General features: G+C 42.9%; 1 protein-coding gene across 2 annotated transcripts in view; it reads right to left on the minus strand.

Annotated features, from left to right (window-relative positions):
• Positions 1-25429, minus strand: part of DOK6 (docking protein 6) — a 435288-nt gene that overhangs the window by 163207 nt on the left and 246652 nt on the right. For both annotated transcript variants that reach the window (XM_030552667.1, XM_030552666.1), the window contains exon 5: positions 15218-15407. In XM_030552667.1, coding sequence (XP_030408527.1) covers positions 15218-15407 — 190 coding nt within the window. The remainder of the gene's footprint in view (positions 1-15217; positions 15408-25429) is intronic.

Here is a 25429-nt window from a genome sequence, read left to right on the forward strand (position 1 = left end):
CTTATAAATATATCAGGCTTTAAGATAAACTAGTTAGGTTGCTTGCTCCCACAATTACTAATGGGTGACTATTCCAGAACCTCACTCCTCTGATGGTGAGAAACCTTCTTGTAAATTCCAGCCTAAATGTACCCATTCAGGATACTGAATCCAATCTCAAGGCAGTTATTAATATCCTTCTATATGTTCCTTTTGGACAAAGGATTAAAAGTGTGTATATTAAGCACAATTAAGTCAAACAAATGAACAGGATAGAGCTTATTCTAGGTTAGATTAGTTGGCAGAAACTTCAACCACACAAGTCTTGCAATTGGATATTGAGTGACAACATTAGCAGCCAATGAAATAAAATAGAGAAACATTACACAATCAGAACACACTCACAGGCTGGACATACCCTTAGGCAGGGCACTTTTACCAAACACTAAGAGATAATTAATCCTCCTTTGCTGCCACACTGCATTTTTTTTCAGTTGTGAAAAATGCCATTTTTGTTCCTACTATCACTGTAGAATTTTATAATTTTATTTACTGACAAAGCCTGAAGAAAAATATGTAATATTTTTTATTAACTGTTTTCTCCCCGAACTTTTTATTTTTAAGCTCTTAAAAGAATATTGTCAAACGTTTAAAATATTGTTTTAAGAAAGTGGGAGAAGAGACCTGAGTTGAATTTGAACCATTGTAAAAAAAGTCTCATTTGGTGATTTTAAACCACTTGGCCAAAATGATTCTAACTTGAGGTATTTGAAAAAAAAAAGCCTCTCTATCACATGGAAAAATAAATTGTGGTATTTCCCCTACCCTTACTGTAAGGGTCACCTGACTGTGACATCTCATTGAAACTCCAAAACTTGCCTGTTGAAGAATGACATAAAAATAAAAGATATCTGTCAAACACTGGACTTTCTGCTTCACATAGCTCTGGCACCTGTGTATTTTCTCTTGAGAAAATTAATATATCAACTTGGGTGAAGTAAAAGGAGAGAAATTACGAAGAAATCTGGCTCAGCACTTATTCTGAACTCAGCACTCTTCATGGTTCAGTAACCCTTGAACTTAAAGTTTTCTCAGCTGTGGAAATGGATTCCAGGCCTGACGAGCATTTAAGAAAAACACACTTAATTGCAGTTTTTCTTCAGACAAAAAGAAGTGAAAGAACAGTTTTGTATGGCCACTGTAGAGGAATAAAATGAATTTGGTCTTCATGGTTGAGAAGGTGAGGGAAATTCCCTAACCTAAGCCATTCCTTTTAGGTGATATATCTGAGGAACTGTCCCAGATTGAAGTGTCATTAAAGGAGCTTTTGAAACAAATTGATAAATTAAACAGCAATAAGTCATCAGGACCAGATGGTATTCACCCAAGCGTTCTGAAAGAACTCAAACGTGAAATTGTAGAACTACTAACTATGGTATCATTTAAATCAGCTTCTGTACCAGATGACTGGAGGCTAATGTGATGCCAATTTTTTGAAATGACTCCAGAGCAATCCCAGCAATTACAGTCAAGAAAGCCTAACTTCAGTGCCAGGCAAATTGGTTGAAACTATAGTAAAGAACAGAATTATCAGACATATAGATGAACACCATTTGTTGGGGAACAGACAACATGGTTTTTGTAAAGGAAAATCATGCCTCACCACTCTACTAGAATTTTTGAAGGGGTCAACAAGCATGTGGACAAGGGTGATCCAGTGGATATAGTGTACTTAAGATTTTCAGAAAGCCTTTGACAAGGTCCCTCACCAAAGGGTCTTAGGCAGAGTAAGCTGTCATAAGATAAGAGGGAAGGTTCTCTCAAGGATCCGTAACTGGTTAAAAGATAGGAGACAAAGGATAAGACTAAATGGTCAGTTTTCAGAATGGTGAGAGGTGGTGTCCCCTACGGGTCTGTACTGGGACCAGTACTGTTCAACATATTCATAACTGATCTGGAAAAAAGAGGTAGACCAGGGATCGGCAACCTTTGGTATGTGAAAAGCCCCTGGTGGGCCGGGTTGGTTTGTTTACCTGCCGCATCTTCGGGTTTGGCCAATCGCAGCTCCCACTGGCCGCAGTTTGCTGCTCCAGGCCAATGAGGGCTGCAGGAAGTGGCGCGAGCTGAGGGATGTCCTGGCCGCCGCTTCCTGCTGCCCCCATTGGCCTGGAGCAGTGAACCGCAGGCAGTGGAAGCTGCGATTGCCCGAACCTGTGGATGCAGCAGGTAAACAAACCGGCACAGTCTGCCAGGGTGCTCACGCTGGTGGGGCATGTGCTAAAGGTTGCTGATCCCTGGGTTAGACAGTGAGGTGGTAAAATTTGCAGATGATATAAAACTACTCAAGATAGTTAAGTCCAAAGAAGGCTGTGAAGAGTTACAAAGGAATCTCACAAAACTGGGGCACAGGGTAACAAAATGGCAGATGAAATTCAATACTGATAAATGCAATTTCATGCATATTGGAAAATAAAAACCCCAACTATACATATTGTGACAAAGTTCCTCCTCTACCTTGGTGGGTCCTGCACTTATCTGGCAGATTTGCTCACCTCAGTGACCTTCCCCACAGTCTGGGTCAACTTCTCCTGTGTCTGATCAGGAGTTGAGAGGCTTGGGAAGAACCCGGGCCCGCCCTCTACTCCGGGTTCCAGCCCAGGGCCCTGTGGATTGCAGCTGTCTATAGTGCTTCCTGTAACAGCTACAACTCCATGGGCTACTTCCCCATGGCCTCCTCCAAACACCTTCTTTATCCTCACCACAGGACCTTCCTCCTGGTGTCTCATAACGCTTATGCTCCTTAGTCCTCCAGCAGCACACCCTCTCATTCTCACTCTCAGCTCCTTCCGCCTCTTGCTCCCAGCTCCTCACACGCACTTCCTCTCCTCTGGCTCCCCCCTTCCCTGACTGGAGTGAGCTCCTTTTTAAATCTAGGTGCCCTGATTAGCCTGCCTTGATTGTCTGCAGGCGTTCTAATCAGCCTGTCTGCCTTAATTGGTTCTAGCAGGTTCCTGATTACTCTAGTGCAGCCCCTGCTCTGGTCACTCAGGGAACAGAAAACTACTCATCCAGTGACCAGTATTTTTGCCCTCTACCAGGGCAGGTACCCCACTGGACTGGGTCTGTCACATATCCCTTCCCCCTGCTCAACACCAAGGGATTGGGCAGCTTGGGATGCCAGACTGTGCACACGTGACAAGCCATCGGCATTACCATGACGGCTCCCTGCCCTGTGTTGCACATGGAACTGGAAAGGTTGGAGGGATAAGAACCACCTGGTCACGCTTGTGTTCTTCTCCTTGTTCCGCTGTATCGATTGAAGAGGGGCATGGTCGGTCACGAGGACGAATCTGTGCCAGAGCAAGTAGTAGCACAATGCTTCCATGGCCCATTTTACAGCGAGGCACTTTCTCTCCACCGCTGCATATTTTTGTTCCCTCGGAAGGAGTTTCCTACTGAGGTAGAGAATTGGGTTTTCCTCCTCCCTGACCATCTGTCTGTCATAGAACGGCCCCCAACCCTACTTCCGATGCATCTGTCTGCAGGATAAATTCCTTGGTGAAATCAGGGGTGATCAGTATGGGGTTACTGCAGAGGTCTGTAGGTCTGTGAATGCTTCCTCTGCTGCGTCAGACCATCTCACCAGATCAGGTCCACGGGCTTTCACGAGGTGTGTCAGGGGGCTTGCCCTTGTGGCAAAGTGGGGGATAAATCATCGGTAATACCCACTATACCTAGGAATGCCCGGACTTGTTTCTTGCGACGTGGTTGGGGCCAATTTTGGATGGCCTCCAACTTGTTCACTTAGGGTTTTACCAGACCTTTTCCCACAATGTAGCCAAGATATTTGACCACTGTAAACCCTACAGCACACTTGGCAAGATTTGCTGTAAGGTCAGCTCACCTGAAGGTATCAAGGACTGCCTCCACCTTCTCTAGGTGGATTTCCCAGTCTGGGGTATTGGCCCCGACCACGTCGCAAGAAACAAGTCCGGGCATTCCTAGGTGTAGTGGGGTATTACTGACGATTTATCCCCCACGTTGCCACAAGGGCACGTCCCCTGACAGACCTTGTGAAAGCCCGTGGACCTGATCAGGTGAGATGGTCTGATGCAGCAGAGGAAGCATTCACAGACATACAGACTGCCCTCTGCAGTAACCCCATACTGATAGCCCCTGATTTCACCAAGGAATTTATCCTGCAGACAGATGCATCGTCCAAGTAGGCAGCAGCATAACTGTTATGCGGACATAACAGCTTGTCCATGAGGAGCTGGAAAGTAGCTGGGGCCCCCTGTAGTCCAAAAGGAAGGACAGTATATTGAAAAAGACCCTCTGGTGTAGAGAACACAGTCTTTTCCTTTGCATCTTCTGCAAGGGGAATCTGACAGTACCCCTTTGTCAAGTCTAGGCTAGTCAAGTAGCGGGCATTACCCAGATGGTCCACTAGCTCATCTATGCGAAGTATGGGGTACGCGTCGAACTGGGATACTTCGTTTAGTCGCCGGAAGTCGTTGCAAAACCTTGTGGTGCCATCAGGTTTGGACACCAGCACGATTGGGCTGGACCACTGACTGTGGATCTCTTCGATGATCCCTAACTCCAGCATTTTTTTTACTTCTGCTTTTATTTCCTCCCTTTTGGCCGCTGGCACCCGATAGGGCCTCAGTGTTATTCTGGCCCCACGGTTCGTGATGATGTGGTGATATGTCTCAGTTGTTCGACCTGGTTTTGTCGAGAACACATCTTGGTTCTGGAAGGTCATCTCAGACACCTCATTCTTCTGGTCTGGTGTTGAATCAGGAAACACTCTCACCTGTTTGGAAGGCTTGTTTTCCTCGGTTAGGTCTTTTTGGACAGTTATGCATGCCTCCTGTGCATGCCAGGGTTTCAGAAGGTTGATGTGACAAATCTGTTCTTGTTTTTGGCGTCCTGGCTGCCGCTCCTTGTAGGTTACTTCCCTCATGGGTTCAACCACCTCATAGGGTCCCTGCCATTGGGCCAGAAGCTTGCTTTCTGCCGTGTGTACCAACACCATTGCCCGATCCCCTGGTTGGAACTGTCGGACTTTTGCCTGGTGATTGTAATGGGTTCTCTAGGCCTCCTGTGCCTTTTCCAAATGTTCCTGTACAATAAGGGTGACATGGGCTATCTGGTCTCACAACTGTATTACATGTTCTATTATATTTCTCCTCTCATTGGGTTCCTCTTCCTATATCTCTTCGGCAATATCTGGCATGCCACAGGGGTGACGCCTGTATAATAACTTGAATGGGGAAAACCCAATCGAGGCCTGAGGTACCTCCCGGATAGCAAACATAAGGTAGGGCAGTAGGGTGTCCCAATCCTTCCCGTCCCAACTTACCACCTTCCTTATCATAGCTTTGAGGGTTCGGTTAAACCTTTCTACCAACTCATCAGTCTGCGGATGGTAGACTGAAGTTCTCAGGGTATGTCTATGGAGCAGCGTACAGAGGTCTTTCATTAGCTTTGACATAAATGGGGTTCCTTGGTCTATTAATATCCCTTTGGTAGCCCCATTTGGGAAAAGATCCCCACCAGCTCTTTGGCTATCGTTTTAAAGGCTGTGTTCCGCAGGGGGATGGCTTCTGGGTAGCGAGTAGCATAGTCCAAAACAACAAGTATATATTGGTGGCCACGAGCCGTCTCCTCCAGGGGTCTCACTAGGTCCATGGCTATTTGCTCAAAGGGAACCTCTATGATGGGAAGGGGTACTAAAGGTGCCCTCAGGTGGGGACGGAGACTGTGCAGCTGACACTCCGGGCAGACGCACAGTACCTCTGCACTTCTTTGTGTACTCCGGGCCAGAAGAACAGTCGTAGGACTCGTGCCAGGGTCTTCTCTACCCCCAAGTGCCCCCCAAAAAGATGACTATGAGCAAGACTTAAACAGTGTTTTGGTGTTTTTGAGGTACTAGGATCTGCTGTACCTTCTGCCCCTGCACTGGTGCAACCCGGTATAAGAGATTCTTCTTCATTATGAAATAGGGTCCTGGTCTCTGGGTTTTCCCTTCCATGGGGACCCCATCTATTTCAGTCCCCTCCTTTCTAATGTTGTCATACCTTGGGTCTTCAGCCTGGTCCCGTCCAAAATTTCCTCTTCCGGGGCTAATCTGCTCAAGATCTAGAGGCCCAGTCTCTGTTGCCTCTACTGGTTCAAAAGAGTTGGGTGGGGGTCAGACTCAGGTGCTTCTCCCTACTGGGTGGCCTCCTTTTCAGCTGCTGGGTCCGCCTACCTACGAGAGCGACCCTCTGGCTTTGGGTCAGTATTCTGGTTCCGAAGGCCTTAGCTGCCCTCCTTTCCCTTTTCGACTTTCTACCCTGTCTGGGAATGGAAAATAAATCTGGAGATATTTCAGAGAAGACTGGGGGTTGACAGTCTACTGTGGATGCCTCAATAACTTCAGGGTTCCCCTCTTTCTCCAATCCTCCGACTGAGAGTAGGTCTCCAAACCCTGGGAAGTCCCTTCCTATGAGCAAATATGGGAGTTTAGAGACTACACCTGCTGCTACCTCAGTAGTGTTCCCCTCAATCTCGATTTTTACTGGGATAGTGGGGTAATAACCAACTGTCCCATGGACACATGTTATCCCCGTTCGCTTAGCCCGCAGCAACTGACCACACTTCACGAGCTTCCCCGAGACAAGTGTTATAGCACTCCCCGAATCACCCAGTGCTGTGGTCTCTACCCCATTTAGCTTTACTGGTCTGGTGTACATCTGTGGGATTAGTGAGACCCCCACAAGGTGGATTAGGGAGCATGGGTCTGCCCAGTTCCCCAGGTTACACTGCATTGGTGCCTCAGCATTGGGACATTGTGCAGCTATATGTCCCCACTCCCCGCAGGCATAACTTCTGTATGGAGCCCTAGGCATTCCCCAGTCTCTTGGTTTGGGCAGTCTAACATCACAATCCTCTTCTCCCTCAGTGCTCTGACCCTTTGTGGCTTCTGGTGGGCCTTCAGCTCCTCTCTTTTTCTACCTGTGACCTCCTGGTTGCCCAGTCACCTGAGCTCTAAGGCTTGGTGCTGTCAGTTTAAGCCGGGGTGCCTCTTCCTTAATTGGTCAGGTCAACTCCCTCACTGTCCTTGGCCTCTCTACCAGTGCGACAACCTCATCATAGGTGGAGGGTTCGTTCTCGGTTACCCAAGCAGTAAGGTCTGGCGGTAGCCCCCTCATGTATCGATCGATGACCAGAACCTCTAGTATCTCTTCCGGACTCTGGGATTCCATTTGCAACCACTTTCGTGCGAGATGGATGAGGTCATACAATTGGGACAGCGGGGTTTTGTTTTCCTGGTACCTCCATTCGTGATACCGCTGGGCCCGCAATGCAGTTGTTACCCCAAATCTGGCCAGGATTTCTGCTTTCAGCTGGGGGTAGTCTGCTGCAACCTCTTCAGGCAGATCATAGTAGGCCTTCTGGGCCTCCCCACAGAGGAATGGGGCAAGGATGCCAGACTACTGATCTCGAGGCCAGGCCTCCCATAGGGCTGTCCTCTCAAAGGCTAGAAGGTATGCCTCTACATCATCCTCTCGTGTCATTTTCTGCAGCCAATGGCTGGCCATATGATCTGCGTCCGATCATGGCTGCAGTTCAGCTCTGTAAGGGTCTTTACCTGGTTTACCAGTTCCCGCAACATAGCTCGGTCTTTAGAAGCTTGGTCCATCAGCAGGCGATTAGTCTCTTGCTGCAGCCGCACTGCCTCCTGTTGGGCGGCTGCCTGGACAGGGGTAGCCTCCTGCTGGGCTGCCATAGCTTGTATCAATGCCCATACTAAGTAATCCATTGGGGTGAGAAAAAAAAAACAACCCTCTACCCTTTTTTTTTTTAAATCACCCTTCTACTCCCGCCGCGCTGTGCAAATCAAATCCCACTCTTGACACCAGTTGTGACAAAGTTCCTCCTCTACCTTCGCGGGTCTTGTGCTTATCTGACAGATTTGTTCACCTCAGTGACCTTCCCCACAGTCTGGGTTAACTTCTCCTGTTTCTGATCAGGAGTTGGGAGGTTTGGGAGGAACCCGGGCCCGCCCTCTACTCTGAGTTCCAGCCCAGGGCCCTGTGGATTGCAGCTGTCTATAGTGCTTCCTGTAACAGCTGCATGACAGCTACAACTCCATGGGCTACTTCCCCATGGCCTCCTCCAAACACCTTCTTTATCCTCACCACAGGACCTTCCTCCTGGTGTCTCATAACGCTTATGCTCCTTAGTCCTCCAGCAGCACACCCTCTCACTCTCAGCTCCTTCCGCCTCTTGCTCCCAGCTCCTCACACGCACTTCCTCTCCTCTGGCTCCCCCCTTCCCTGACTGGAGTGAGCTCCTTTTTAAACCCAGGTGCCCTGATTAGCCTGCCTTGATTGGCTGCAGGTGTTCTAATCAGCCTGTCTGCCTTAATTGGTTCTAGCAGGTTCCTGATTACTCTAGTGCAGCCCCTGCTCTGGTCACTCAGGGAACAGAAAACTACTCACCCAGTGATCAGTATTTTTGCTCTCTACCAGACTCCTGTACCCTACTGGCCTGGTTCTGTCACAATATACAATGATGGGGTCTAAATAATCTGTTACTACTCAAGAGAGAGATCTTGGAGTCATTAAAATAACGAGTAGTCTGGTGGCACCTTAAAGACTAACTGATTTATTTGGGAATAAGCTTTCGTGGGTAAAAAACTCACTTCTTCAGATACATTGTTTTTGTAGATACAGACAAACACAGCTATCCCTCTGATATTTGGAGTCATTGTGGATAGTTCCCTGAAAACATCCACGCAATGTGAAGTGGCAGTCAAAAAAGCTAATAGAGTGCTGGGAATCATTAGGAAAGGGATAGATAATAAGACACAAAATATCATGTTGCGGCTATATAAATTCATGGTACGTCCACATCTTGGCTACTGCATGCAGATCTGGTCACCCCATCCCAAAAAAGACATATGGAAATTGGAAAAAGGTACAGAAAAGGGCAACAAAAATGATTAGGGGTATAGAACAGCTTCCATGTGAGGAGATATTAATAAGACTGAGACTTTTGAACTTGGAAAATAGATGACTAAGGGGGCGATATGATAGAGGTTTATAAAATCTTGACTTGTGTGGAGAAAGTAAACAAAAAAGTGTTATTTATTCCTTCTCATAACACAAGAACTAGGGGTCACCAAATGAAAATTAATAGGCAGCAGGTTTAGAAGGAAGAATTTCTTCACACAGTGAACAGTCAACCTATGGAACTCTTTGCCAGAGAGGTTGTGAAGGTCAACACTATAACAGGATTCATAAAATAACTAGTAAGTTCATGGATAATAGGTCCATCAATGGCTATAAGCCAGGATGGACAGGTATGGTGTTCCTAGCTTGTGTTTTCCAGAAGTTGGGAATGGGCAACAGGGGTTGGATCACTTGAAGATTACCTGCTTTGTTCATTCCCTCTGAAGTACCTGGCATTGGCCACTGTCGGAAGACAGGATACTGAGCTAGATGGACCTTTGGTTTGACCCAGTATGGCTGTTCTTATGTTTATGTCTGAGTAGCATGAATATACTTCAACATACTTAGATATCTTCTAATACCAGCATCTGCAACTCTACAAAGTAGAAAGAAAAGCATTTCAGGGAAACAAGCGTATCACAGTTACAGAGCTAGTCATACTTCATACCTCTTGATTCTCTCTAAGTGCAGCCGCTCAGGATTTAGGTCTCTTCTTCCCTGGGATGCATCTCTTACTCCTATGATTCTCTTACTCTTAGACCAGAACTTGGGGCTAGAGCACCCTGTTTACCAACTATAATTTCTGTGCACATCCAACTGGGTTTGGCACCTGTAAGTGTTACCTTGTGATAAGTGGTTAATATGGGTGACCAAACAACTTTCCTAGAACAAAGCTGTGACAACTTGTCACCCCCATATTCATCTCTGTCATGTAATTAGGATATGTTTTGTACAAAGTATGTCTTGTGAAGTATCATTCTAAAAGTCTTGATCTGCTAGACTTAATATCTCATTGGATTGTATGTGCTATCATTGTATGTGAAGTTATGAAGTTTGGCTATGTATGTGTTACTAAAGCATGATGTGAGGTTAAAACCACCACAAGCAACCTTTCAGGTACAATAGTGAAAAGGCCAAACAATGTTAATGGCTTATTGAGGAAATGCACACAACTACAAGCATTATCCCAGGAACTGTGTACAATAGAAACCTCTCAGAGATAACAATACACAGCTGGAACTGTTTGACCCAGGTCACAGCAAAAGGGCTTTCCAGCAAGTGGACAGAAGATATGAAAGGTGGAAATGACATCATGATGGTAACTTACCTAGCCTGGTACCTTACTGATGAATGTTTGACTAAAATGTCTGGGGAAATTCTCAGTTTGATTACCACAAGTGTGCATGGACCTCTTCACATTGAGGGAGAGGAGGACCGGGTATTAAACTCATATACTGGAGAGATTTGACCAGGGCAGGATGGTACTGCTCTGGGGTCCTAGGCTGGGAGGCTGGTAGTTAGAGAACCTGCATGTGACTGCAGCTGGGTGTGTCCCTACCTGTGTGAATGCTGGTGAAAGTGCAAGTCTAGAGGGCTCTGCAGCTTGTCACAGCAGCACAGTGTGAGAGGGAGCACAGGCTGGTAGGTCAGAGGGCTCAGTGGTACCCCAATTCCAGGTGGCACCCCGGAGGGAACCTGTCACAAAAGCATTGTTTTATCTCAACAGTAAGACCATTGCAAGGTATAAAAGAAAAGGTTTTAAATACACTAACAATCTTCATTTATAGCTATCTTACCTAAGTCTTACCAATTTAGGGTTGCCAATTCTGACTGAAGCTATTCCAGGAGATTTTTTCCCACAACATGATGTAATGTCATTGTCTTAAAATATCCTATTAAAATCTCCCGGACTGCTTTCAATAGTCACAAGGAGATCGATGCTGATTCTGTGAGACTCCAGGCCAATTCTGGAAGGACCCTATGCCAGCTGCATGGAAGCTTAGGAAAGGCCTCACTTCTTCAGACCCTCTCCCTCTCCCACAAGTCAATAGCTGTCTGTATCAGTTTGTTTCCCTGAGAACAGCTCTCTGTCAGCATGCTTATTTAGATATCTGGAGAGTTACTTAACTTATTAATGACCTTTTAACTTCCTGTTTTGGCAAAATAAATCTTGTAGCTTTGGGTGGAGCCTGAAAGTGGCATCTTCACAGCTAATAGTTCGGGTATAGTTTCTTAACCTTTATCAGGAGATGTTTTATCTGGTTCTACTGTGCTTTCTTCCTGCTTGTTTCCTAACCACCTTGCTATTAATTAAACAAACCCATTTATACAGTGAATTAACCCCCTCTAGTCATAGAGCAAACATTCTCGTAATGAATATAGCCATACAGGATTCATAAATTAATATGGATTGGTCCCATATCCTTGCAGGGCAGGACTTTAAAAATGCTATGCTACTGTCTATGAAGTAAAAACAGCAAAGAATCCTGTGGCACCTTATAGACTAACAGACGTTTTGGAGCATGAGCTTTCGTGGGTGAATACCCACTTCTTCAGATGCATGTCTATGAAGTAAGTGGCTGTATAGGCTTAATTCTAATATGCTACTTCTAAACTGTGTGGAGTCAGAATGCACAGAATAATAGAAACTCACTAATCTATGCTGCACTAAATCAGACACTTTATAATCCATGGAAAAAGACGGCAGTCAGCAAAGTTTTAATATCAGTTACTGTAAAATTCAGTCGTTTGACTCGCAATCCAGTAATTTGCAGTGGGTCTCCAATTAGAAAATTAGCAAGGCTCTACTGTACTTCACACTTAGTGCTGTGGCGCACACAGAGATTATATTAGTTCACACTCAAAGTATCAGTAATCAATAGAAAAGCAACATGAAGAATTTCATGTAAAAAATCTTCTCTCCCTCTGCACATAGATATAGTAATTACTGAACAATAACTGAACAATTTAAATTTAGATTCCCAAATATTTATTTCATTTAGATGTATTAATATTATATGTTCCTAAAAAAGATAATGATTGAAGACCTTATTTCACTATCCTTACTTAGAGTAATATTTTACTTCATTCCAATGGGATTACTTGTGAAGCAAAGTACCATTTAAGTGTGTCTGGTTGAAAAAAACAAGAGCCATTAGCCAAGTACCTGAGAGAATTCTCATTAGGACCTCAGAGTACTGATAAACTAGTGGCCAGGCCCGTGCCCCTTCCTGGAGCTCCCATTGGCCGGGAATGGAGAACTGCGGCCACTGGGAGCTGCGAGCAGCCCGCCAGGGGCTTACCTTGAACAAGCCACAAATCAAGTTTGTGAACTTCTGGTGTAGATGATATGTACATTGTTAATCTTTATTATTAAGGGCTTTTTTTTCCAACCAGACACACTTAAATGGTACTTTGCTTCACAAGTAATCCCACTGGAATGAAGTAAAATATGATTCAGTTGCTAACTCATAATACAAATATTTTAACAATGTATTTGTAAGTATTGCACATAAAGCAACTGTTGTTATTGAATGTGTATTTTGATGCCTATGATGAAAACACTACTACTGTGAACATGCTTTCATGGCATGGCTCAACTCTTCACTTTTAAAAAGAGACGACACATCAGGATTTTGCTTCATTAGGAGATGAACAGATCAAAGGACCAGGCAATAATAATGTTCAGAGAGATGCTGGAGAGAGAACCATAGAATAAAGCCAAGGACAGATTTTAAAAAGTGCATCAATACTGCATTTCATAGGCTTATGATATTAAAGACACTGCTTCTTCTGCAGTCATATATTACTTCCTTCTTTTCTGTGCCAGGGCAAATCCACATACAAACATTTCCATACACATACACATACATATATATAAGGAAAGAAACTCCAAAAGAACCAAGGGAGGGATCAGATCAAAGAAAAAGAAGCGTAACAGATAAAGGTAGATCTAACTCACAATGCCAGAACAAAGGAAAGGAATCTATTTTTCATCAGGCTAGAAGCACCACCAATTATAAGGCAGGCTGAAAATAACTAATATAGTCTGAGTTATAATATGGTTTGTAGATGCATCATGTATTGAAAATATTAGAGTTTCAGTGGGAAGTGCAGGTGGTTATGGAGTTATTGCTTTTTACTTGGATACATATGTTCATAGGGATGTAATTACGTAGGGATATAATTACGGACTAGCTGGAAACACAGTAAGAGCTGACCAGTAAACAATTCTGCTTCATGAAAAAAATTGAGATTTAAGATTATTTTTCTTCTGATGTGGAACAAAAGCAAGACCTTTTCAATTTTTCCATGACAAAAATAAGTCAGAGACTGACACAGACCAACCCAAGAGTAGCACATAGCCCAGTGATTAGGGCACCCACCTGGGATATGGAAGACTCAAGTTCAGTTCCCTGCTACAAATCAGCCAAAGCAGGGATTAAAATCTGACGAGTGCCCTAACCACTGGAAAATTAGGTATTCTGGGCTAGGTCTGTCTATCTCTCTCAAATTCCATCCTGGACCCAAATAACTTTCCTGACAAAATTTTCATTGAAGCCAATATGTTTTAGCAAAACATTTCAATTCCAATAAAACAACATTTTTCAACAGAAAAAATGTTTCATCAAAATATTTTGATCATTTCTAGTTACAGGACTTGTCTCTTATTTAAAGGCCCAATTTAATTCTCTTTCCAGTGACTTTAATTAGAGCTATATCAGATTTTAAAGAGAGAGATTTCTTTTACTCAGAGATGCAACTCATGAAACATGCATTGGGCTGTATTGTGCAGTGCCAGAAACATAAAGTTATGTTGTATGGTTAACCTCAGTCCAGTGAAAGTAGCCTTTTCCCCAGTTGACAGATTTTTTTTTAATTAAACACAATTTTAATGGACAAAAAGGGAAGCCTGCTGAAAATGCTATAGTGCTACAAGCATCAAATAACTATAGATGTTTACTTTATGTTTTTACACTTTTCTTACCCTTTCAGCCTTTGTTAATCTTACAATATAACCACTTTAAAATGTGCCATCAGTTAAGTGGTTTCTGTAACCACTCTCATTCAAGAATGCAGTTGCTACCGTGTCTATTAGCTTTGGAGTACAACAGTTTCTCTATAAACCTACATCTGAATTATTTCACACTAACTGGTCTGCTGGAAGTATAACTGAACCACAGGTCAGTCATTGTAGATTTTCCATCAATTCTATTGTAATAACCCTATTAAGTTTCTTAAAGGTGAAGATGTGAAGGAAAGGAAGTAGCACTCCAAAAACCGCCTGTAAAAATAAATCCCGATGCACATAGCTATAAGGACATGACTATCATCAAAAAGAAATTGAAAAAAAGATGTAGGGCTTGTCTACATGGCATGGCAAGTGCATTAGAGGGGTATCATTTGTAAAGGGCTCTAATGTGTTGCAATCTAACTGCCTTGTGTAGATTCCGGCTAGTGCTCTCTAAAAAGTTCCTAGTTCATGTTAATGTCCTGTTTGAAACAAGACTACTTTAATACACACAAGGTACCTTTTAGAGCATGCCAGTTAGGGCAGTTAGAGCACAACACATTAGAGTGCTTTATAAATCATATTTTTCTAATATGCTTTGCTGCCCTATGTAGACAAACCCTACATCTATTGTCCAGTGTTGTTTTTTCTTTTCCTATTACAGGAAGAAACCACCTTGACATTGACCAGATTTTAATTTTTTCTGCATCACGCGCACACATAGCCTGCTAGCTTTCATGAGCACAGCCACATCTCTAATACGCAAATCTGATAACACAGCTCCCAATATTTGAAAGACCCCCCCAGCAATGGTAGAAATGGAAATAAGCTGGATACAAACAAAAGGGCAGCATTCATACTTTTTCAGTGTTTTTAAATGTTAGGCATGATGCAATCCTTTTGAATATGAAGCACTTTGAAAAAGTAATATACAAAAAGGTAGGTCGCATGAGCAGTACATTTACTCTTCTTTGTTCACTCCAAAAAAAGGAATAGCCTAACTTGGAGGATCTGCCTCTCAAGAATCACTCTCTCTCTTTCTCCACATGGCAGTGGATCCTCCCTCCCACAGTATACTGCTATTTTCAAAATCAAGGCATAGGTAGGTAACCGTAAGTAACTATCAGCCAGAATTTCCATGGTAACAATATTTCCCCCCAGTAGTTGAACAATGGAGTGATATGCATTTTCTTCCCACTTGCAACACTTCCTTAATTCTTACCTTCCAGACTCAAATGTGAACCATGTTGAGTCACGTCCATATCTCCGCAAAGAACTCAAAGGCCACATGACCAGCTTGACCTTGGCATTATGGATATCCCAGAGATAGATGTTTTCATGTGTGATCTGCATTGTACATTCCCCATAGATATCTAAATTTGGTGTAGGCATAAGATATACGTTGAATCGCTCTAGGAAGGAAAAAAGCAAAACGAGAAGGAAATCTGGTGAAAATGAGAGTTAATTTGAAAAATTAACAGAATACTAATTTGCCTGGCTACAGAAATTTAGAAATCATGAGCTGGATCCTCCGCTGATTTACATGAAATCAATGAAGCCATAACATTTACATAAGTGAAGTATCTGGCTCCTGGCATTTTACATACAGAACTACTAGAATCAAAATTATTAGATAATATAAAGCATCATTTACTCACATGGATGGAAACAGCCCATGATGCTACTCAGGGAATTTTAAATCAAATTGTAGTTTATTGCCACATATATTATATATATGCACACACATGCATACACAAAAACAGAAAAACAGTCAAAATTTGAAGGTGCAAATATTGGAAATGCTAGGTTTATTTTAATTCTCAAGGCACAATAGCATGATCTAGGGCAGAATGTCAGCCTCGATTTGTAGATTTGTTTCTGAATTTCCTTGCATTTGTGAAACTAGGTCATACACTTGCAGTTTTGTGTTACTACTTTTAAGGCTAGAAAGACCAAAGCTATGAATAAAACAACAATTCAAGACAGGGCATCAGAAATACTCACTCTATAAATGAGCTGTTGGAAACATACACATATGTATAAGGGCCAATTAGGAAAAGTGGCTTCAAAAATTAATAAAAGAGCAAGGGTTTAGTGCAGAACATTTTTTTAAAAATCCAGTCTTGGGGAGACATTCATTGGGAGGGTCCTCATACAATTGTGAAAGCAATTAAAACTCATTTAAGGATGGTATGTAGAGAGAGTAACAAAATATAACAGTCAAAAGAGAGCTATATTATGTATGCAAGTCAACCGACCAGACTGTATTTTCAACATTTGTTAAATACACTTTTTGATAGATCAGTGGAGGAAGAAGTTATAAATGAGCATCCAAGTTAATGCAAAATAAGATAAAAGTATAGGAGCAGAAATGAACACAAGTTTGGTTATGGAATTAAAGTGATCAGGGAACAATCACATGTACAGTAAGATTTGCAACCCCATGTGGCTATAAGTAAACTTGTCATCCCCAATGATATTCTGTCTCAGCCCATTTAATTTTGACCCATTAGTGCCTTCCCAGTTGATACACTCAATCTTCTGGCCATCCAACCTCTTCTGTAAAATTCCATTTCTCATGAATCATACTAATGGGTGTTAGCCCTGTAAATTGTATTTCATGCCTAAAGTCCCATGTGTGGAAACCCCACAATGTTTAGTGACAGTCCTTTAACAGATAGCACAAATAGCTTAGCAGGTGCAGTTAAAATCATTGTAAACAATTTCCCTTACTGGTCACAGAGATTTCTTCAGTAGAGATCTAATCTGACGCCACTGAAATATATGAAGTCTTCCATTGACTTCAGTTGGCATTGGATAAAAAGCCCTTAGACACCGACTACTGAGTGAAGAATCTAGAGAACATCATGGTAGCTTACTTACTCTTTGTATTAGAATTGTACATGATCACATTGTTCAGTGATTAGATACTACAGTGATGGGCATTATGCAAAATCCTAAGTTAGAGGAGGGAAGGAAAAGTATGGAGTGAGATAATAGAAATGATTGAAGATGGACTAACAAAAATAATTGTGGACACTGATTTCTAGCCAGTCTCATGACTTCTACTTCGTAACAGACAATGTTATGATTTAGTTACACACTAGACTTTAGTTTTGTACTGTTGTGCTATTATCATTCCTGGCGAGGATTGCCACTGCTGAATTCCCAGAATACGAGACATTCTGGTACTCACAGGAATGGTATAAGCCTTCTCTTGCCAGTGTGACCTTGCACACACAATGTGTGAGAGGTCACATTGAACAGAGGATGACATTTTGAAGGGTGCACTGCTCCTTCCCACACAGTGTGACCTCACACGTGGTGTGTGCAAAGTCAAGCCAGCAGGGTGGAGCAGCACAATCTTCAAAATAGCATCCCTCCTCCATAATACTGGACAAAACCACATTCAGTTTTGTCTCTGTAGTGGACAGGGGGAGACCATAGAAAAAAAGAACTGTCCATCTTAAAACTGGATGAATGGCCTGCCTATTCCAGGCCCTAGCATTTCCCCTCTTTGAAGTGAACCAGAATGAAAGGTCCGGATAACCTGTGTAATGGCAGATTCGCTGACCCACCTCAGTTTTAGCCTCCCTGTGTGCAACCACACAAGGAGCCCCGCTGAAACGGTGCTACGTGCTGAAAAGGGGTTGTACATTCCCTGAAACTCTGTCCCTTTCTTGTGTAGCAGAATCCCCTCACTTCCACTGTCACAATGGTACCAGTACATGTGGAGAAAGGTTTGCCACTTTGCACAGATTTTAATTTTCAGGGACAATTTCATGCACTATGCTCTTATTTAAGGAAGAGTCTAAGGACATATGAAAAATAGAAGCCAATTGGTTTAGTTTCCACTTAGAATATACAAAAACAACTTTGAATTTACAGAGAAAAACTCAATATGATTTAAAAGCTACCAAAATGTTCACAGAAAGTAACCTAACTTCTTGGAATTGTTTGAGGATATTATTGCATAAGGGCATTCAGGAGACATGATATACTCAAATTGTCAGGAGACATTTGTCTACTCTGCATTCAAGGTCAATGTCTAAGGTGAGGTGTCATGGATTGAGAGGAAATGTGTCTGATTAAACTGAACATCAGCTGCAAGGCAACCAAGTGGAACCGTAGGAACTTATTCAGGCAGGCAATAACAGAAGTTATTCATACATACACTGGAGAAGCAAATGTTTGTTTTTACAGATGTTCAGTTTTGTTTTTTAACTAAGAGTACAATTTTGTAACTAAAATTTATAAAAGTTTGCAGACAACAGGAAATTTGGAGGAAAATGAATGCTGAGGAATAATGCATAGAATTAAAAATTAGGGTCAAATCTGCTGGGAAAGGTTTGCACAGTCTCTCTGTGAAGTCAAGGGAAAAAATTGGGTTTCAGAGGGAAGTACTGCCCCAATTGCATAGCTAGGGTTTAAGAAATCGAGGTTTAATCCCCTGTTCTGCCTCAGATTCCCTGAATGATTTTGGGCAAGTTAGTTACTCTCTCTCTGTCTCAGTTTCTGTCTGTCTGTAAATTTGGGGATAATGATACTTGCTCACATTGTGAGGATAAACTCGTTAATGTTTATGAGTTTCTCTGACCAGTCTGAGGGTACATCCCTGGAGCAGCATAGTGCTCAGCTTCACAATTTCCCTCTGGACATTAGGGTCAGCTGTGGGCAGAGCATGGTCTGGTGAAGCCAAGGCCAGAGAATTTGCTGCTGTGCAGACCCATCTATCACTCCACCACAGAAGGCATGCATGCAGGCATTCCCTACTCCATCTCTCCATGGAGCAGAGCAGCACAGAGCAAGGTACTTGGGTTATGTGACTCAGTCCAGGATGTAGGCCTTGGAGAACAGAAGTCCTTTATCGTGATGAAAAAAAAATTGTCAATAAATAAACTAACAATGATCTTCAGAGTGTAGAATAAAGGAGAAGACTATTTCTTAAATGAAACATTGTGACTAAGAAAGAAATTTAGCAGCAACCATAAAAATCTCTAAGACCATGTCTACACTACAGGGACTATAGCGGCATAACTACTGTGCTGAGCTACACCAGTATTGCCCTGTAGTGAAGAGACAGCCTACAGCAACAGATGGGGATTTTCTGTCACTGTCGGAACATCACCTTTCTGAGCAATGGTAGTGAGATTGACAGGGTTGTCTAAGGGAATTTGCCAATGCTTCTTTGTCAAAACCAGGGCGCTCAGGAACTTCGTCCTGCCCAAAGAGTCTAGTATGTCATTGATTCTGAGCATAGGCTATGCATTTGAAACAATGACAACATTGTTTCCTATAATCAACACAAAACCATATGGTCCCATTCCTTTGGAGGACCATAACAACTGGAGAAGCCATGGGACTATTTGACTTTGTAATTATTGACACGTCTAGCATACTAGCTATCTCCTTCGGGAATTGTTCCTTCATTCTACCAGATGTTCCTTATGATCTGCTGGGCGCAGGCTCTGGTCCTGCGGTATTAATCTGATGGACGATTTTGTGAGTCGGGCCAGACCTGCTGGAAAATACCTGCTGGTGCCTTTGCACCACAGCCATAAACGTAGTTTATTTTGATTAGGGTTAACCTTTCATATCAATTAATGATCTCTAGTGGTGTATCACTATGGCATTCAGTCACTGAATCATTAAAAGTCTTACAGTCCTTCTCTACATAGCATATCTTGTTTACAGTGGCTTCAAGATTGTGATAAGCTTTTAACTCATTTATATGTACAGTCTGTGGTGCAACCCTGCTACAAGGTCTTTGTACATTGTAGGTAACATCGCTAACTGTTTCTACCACCTCAAAAGGCCCCTCGTATGAGTTCTGCATTTTGTATCTTTTTACAGGGAGTAATACCAGTACCAAATCCCTCACATGAAATGACTGATCATAGGTATTGCGATCATATCATTCTTTTCGAGCTGCCTGGCTTGTAGTGAGGTTTTGCTGCATTATTTTTATGATGGTTTTTTAAGTTCCCCCTGAACTGCACATATGCAGTCACCAGTTCCCCCCTCCGCTTCAGTGCCACACTCCTAGGAGTCTCTAATGAGATCCAGGAGACCTCTGACCTTTCACCAATTCAAGAGATCAAATAGAGCAAACCTGAGGGATTTTTGTGGCACTTCCCAGTAAGTAAACTGGGTAACATTACAGACTAGGTAACAGACTGGGTAACATTACATCCCAGTCACTTGCCTTATTGTTTACATACATTTTTTAGCATAGATTTTAGGATTCCATTCAACCTCTTGACAACTCCATTTGTTTCTGGATGGGATGGGGCAGATTTCAGTTATTTTACCCCCAACACAGCCTCCATAGCTCAGCCTCCATAGCTGGGACATGAAATCTGACCCGTGATCTGATAACTTCTCTTTTGGATAGCCCACCCTGCTGAATACAGAAAACAGTGCCTTAGCAATTGTGTCAGCTTCCACATTTGGAAGAGCAAATGCTTCTGGGTTCCTGGTGGCAAAATCCACCACTAATATAAATATTTTTCTCTCTTGGCTGGCTTCGGTAGGGGGGCCCTTTGATATCCATGACAACCCTTTGATTACAGGTAAAGGATGCAAAGAAGCCTTGTGGAGACGTACAGCCTTTTTTCACTTTTGGCATGAGTCACGAGTCTTAAAGTATTTCTTTACCTCATTTTGAGTACTGGGTCAATAGAAATTTTTCTTTAGCCTTTCGTATGTCCTCTCCATTCTTAGGTGACCAACAAAAGGACAATCAAAGGCTTGTGGCATTAACTGCTTACGATGATTTTTGGGCATGATCAATTATATATAAGCCTCCCCAAGAGTTTTATTTTTCCCAACTGGGGTCCTTATATATTCTTCCCTTTTCTATAAAGAGCCCCCTCCTGGTCTCTTTCTCTGGGACATTACTGAGGATGGCATCTCTTATGCTTTCCAGGGGGGCATCTGCACTTTGTTCTGCAGCAAACTCCATTTGGCTTTTGTTTGCACCGAAAGCTCTCTCAGGCAACAGGGGAGGAGACTCCTCACTCCCCTAACTTGGAGACACATCATAACTTTCTGCTGACAAGGGTACAGATGATTCCTCTCCCCTCTCAGCTGCCTCTTTCTCCTCAGAGCTTACCCATGTGCATTTAAGGACATATTCCCTCTTACTGTAGGTCATAATATTAACATATTTGGAGTGATATTATGTTATTTTCCACCAACACATCAGCTGGTAAATTCTTAAGAATCCCCATATTCGAAGGATCTCTTAAACCTTTTCACTCCTAATTCAATGCAGGCTAAAGCTACTATGGTTCTAAATTGCCCCAACACAAGAAGTTTTACCTTCTCCTCTGGGAACATATCAACTGCTTAACCACATCTCTTTTGATTAGAAGGATCTGGGCAGCAGTGTCTCTCCACCTCTGCCACACTTTATCATTTACTTTGGTCTCTTTAATAAATTCTTTGTCAACCTCCAAGAGGTCAAACCTGACAATATTAACTGGATTCCCCTGCGCCACCACTGAAGTCTCCAACTCAATGGTAACTGCATTAATCTAGGTGGACTGGGCATTGTATTTGGACTCTCCATACCGGGGACACTGTTTCTTCATGTGACACATTTTCTTGGGCTGTCCAATTGGACTGGGGTCCAGTAATTAGGGTTACCAGGAACAGTCTGATATTGGGTGATGTGTGCTTAGTCCCCTCCCATCTCTTGTTTTTCCCAGGAAAACACTGGGGACCCCCTTTTAGCGCTTTTGCCTTTCCCTTTGGTATCCATGCTCTAGGAATGGTCTCAATTCCTGGTATAAGTCAGCTCTTCTATATTTGCTGGGGACTTTTCCCAACCCCCCTCGGCCCCATTCTGACTCCACCTCTGCCCAGTCCGCATTCCAACCCCTTCCCCAAAGTCCCCACCCCAACTCTGCCCCCTTTCTGCCTCTATTGGACTCCTTCTCCAAATCCCTACGCCAGCCCTGCCTTCTCCCTGAGCATGCCGCGTTCCCCCTCCTCTAATCTCCCTCTCAGCGCTTGCCAAAGAGCTACAGGTCTACGCAGGCCCCAGTGTCTCCTTACAGGTTAGCAATAGGTACACTCCAAACCTCGAGCCTTATAAGTTTCCTACCAGAGTGTCCATCCACAGTTCTACTAGCCATTCACAGTATCCACAGATTCCCTGCTTCCAAAGGAACTGTACATCTCAGCCTACCAGTTTCACCTCAGATCACAGCTCCGCTTAATAAACAGCATTGAGATATATTTATAGTGACATCAAATGTACATTAAGTAATAGCAAGTAGAAGTATTGGAAACAAATGGTAACATATAAAATACAATCCTAACATATTCTAGAAGAGAGAGTTAATTAACAAGATACTCTCATGTCTCGTAGAGCAAGGCTCACCCAAAGTCCTTCCAGCGTTTTACAGCCAGGCTTGGCTGCGATTCTCCTTTCACATATACTGCTCAACTTGCCTCCCTTGTACCCCCGTTACACCCAGAAATCCTTTCTCTTTAGGCTAAACAAGTCACTCCCCTGCTGTTTGTTTCATCTTGTGAATTTCCTCTCTTGAGATTTCACAATCTCTTTTTTTGTCAGCGTTCCCTATGCAAACAGGGCTCCACTGTGAAGCTTACAATACACAACACACAGGTGGCCAGACAGAGAGATAAGCATCTGTTACTTCTTGCCTGAAAGGAACATTTCTGAGGTATGTCACCTCCTAGTGACCTGCCTTAACTCCAAGACCTTAGAGGCATAATTTTTAATATATATACGCAAATAACTCTATAAATATTAGCCATCCATACAATTCACAGTGATTATGATGACTTGTGGCTAGTGGCTCCCAGTAGAGACCTCATATACTACCCTTTGGTGAACTATTATGCATATATCAAACCCACAGGAGCTCTGTAAAACCCTATGAATTCCATGTGCCCTCTGCCAGCTGACACCAAGAGGTTCCTGGGTCACAGTGCCCTAGCCACTGGGCTATAAAGCAGGGTTTCTCAAACTGGGGGTCCCAACCCAAAAGGGAGTTGCAAGATTACTGGAGGGAGGGCAGTCGCAAGAGTGGCGGTGGCTATCCGGGAACCCCGCTCTGAAGGCTGCACTGCCGCCACCAGTAGCGGCAGTGCAGAAGTAAAGGTGGCATGGGGCAGTGGAGGGTTGTCACTTTTTAGGAGGGGTCATCACAGCCTGAAATATTTTCAAAGGGGATCCGAGCAAAAGAAATGTGAGAACACCTGGGATATTATTGTTGGGCTCTCTCAGTCTTATCTGTTGAAGCTGTTCCACTGTGAATATATATATTTAAAAAATTCATTGGAGCAAGGGGACTGTGCCTCTCACATGAGTGGTCTAACTACCAGGCTATGGAGTCCAATGATTCTGGTCCAATGATTCTTTCATTAATTACCCACAGTGGAACATTTTCAACATTGAGCCAAAGAGTGAGAGATAATGCAAGCATTGGAGTGACTCTGTAGCCTGGTGGTTATAGCACTCACCTGGAAGTTGGGAGACACCGGACCCAGTCTCTCTGCTCCAATTAAATTTTTAATTATATATCCACAGAGGAACAGCTTCAACAGGAGAGACTGAGGGAGCATCACATCAGAATATTCTATAGCTCAATGGTTAGGGCACTCACCTGAGAAGTGGCAGATCCCCATTCAAACACCTTCTCTCTTTCAGGTAGAGGGAGGATTTGAACCAGGCCCAATTGAGTACTCAACCACTGGGCTCAACTCCTTGCACTTGCCCTTGGCTTCTTGCAAAAATGGTATAGGTGTCTAAGGGTACGTCTTCACTACCCGCCGTATCGGCGGGTAGCAATCGATTGCTCGGGGATTGATATATCGTGTCTCATCTAGACACAATATCTCGATCCCCGAAAGCGCTTATATCGATTCTGTAACTCCACCAACCCGAACGGAGTTGCGGAATCGACAGGGGGAGCCGCGGACATCGAACCCACGCCGTGAGGACGGTGAGTAATTCGATCTTAGATACTTCAACTTCAATTACGTTATTCACGTAGCTGAAGTTGCGTATCTAAGATCGATTTTCCCGCGTAGTGTAGACCAACCCTAACACCAAGAGAGGGTTTGCAACAGAGAATCCCAAGCAGAAGGAGGCAACTCCCTTCAGCACAGACTTAAATGGCTATCTCTGGAAGAGGGCTGGGGCTTAGCACACATCACTCAGTTTGGCACCTGCCACTGGCTAGCTTAGGTAAGGAGTTACCTAGAATGCTGGCTTTTGCGATTCCCACTCCAGAAGTCTCTTTCCCTACTCATTTTACAGGGAGCCTCGGCACCAATCTCAGTCTTTTGTGAATCCCAATGATTTTCTAGACACCTGAAAGTAAGGAGTGGAGATACTTAGTGTCACCGTGCTTAAGTTTCTTTGTGAATCTAGCTCTTAGTCTTAATCTTGAAGGTAATGGTCCTCAAACTACAGTTCCTGGGATACTAACTTTACTCGGATCATTTCCAGGTGGCCAACAGAGCTCTTTCACTCACAGCACCTGTCATCTTTAAGTAGTAACATTTGTTAGTTATAGCCCAAGTCCAGGATTCTTTTTAGGGAAAGCCACAACCACAGCCCGATAAAAAGAAATGCAAATTTAGCCAGCTCTTCACTTGTATGAATCAGTGTATCTCCAATGCATTCAGTAGTGCTACCCAATGTACACTAACTGAGGAACTGGCCTTAAATATTGATTTAACCTCTTTAACAGCAATTATTCTGCTTTACATCAGTTACAAAATATGTTGCAGAAAGATTTTTTAATTTCCTAAAGATCAAAGCTATTATAAATCAACTAATTTCACCTACAAATCAGCAAAGTAGCAAAGTTGTTGTGCTTAGGATTTACTAACCATTTACTTTGGTTACAGATGATATATATTGAATAAGTTTTTTAATATTTAAATAAATATCTTATTTGAATACTAGCCATAAATGTGTATTTTATCTTTTTCAAATTTGAAACGATAAACAATGCATTAAGGATGACAGAAAATGAATAAAATATGTGAAAAATTCTGCCACACAGTGAATCACATACGGTAATTCAATAGATCGAAGAACATTTTCTAAAAATGAATCAGATGAGTGTAATTGAATTATATAATCTTTTCTATGCTTTGACTAAGTTTGTAATTTCACTGTATATAAAAAATAAAAGGCTATTCTGGGAATTCAAGACCTTTGTTCAACATGTTATATTTGACACTGGGGAAGTTAATGAGTTTGCTGCAATTGAGATACTGTGATATCTTCCAAATAAAAAAGCACTTATACAAAGGAAGACAACACAATAGTTAACAAAATGTCTTTACTAGAGAAATCAATTATGAGGCATTAGTCAATGATAATATGGAAAGAATGAAAAGGAATAAAAAACTAATTCACTCTCTCTCACACCTACCCACAGAC

The sequence above is a fragment of the Gopherus evgoodei genome, chromosome 2 (assembly GCF_007399415.2).
Source record: "Gopherus evgoodei ecotype Sinaloan lineage chromosome 2, rGopEvg1_v1.p, whole genome shotgun sequence".
Classification (NCBI taxonomy): domain Eukaryota; kingdom Metazoa; phylum Chordata; order Testudines; family Testudinidae; genus Gopherus; species Gopherus evgoodei.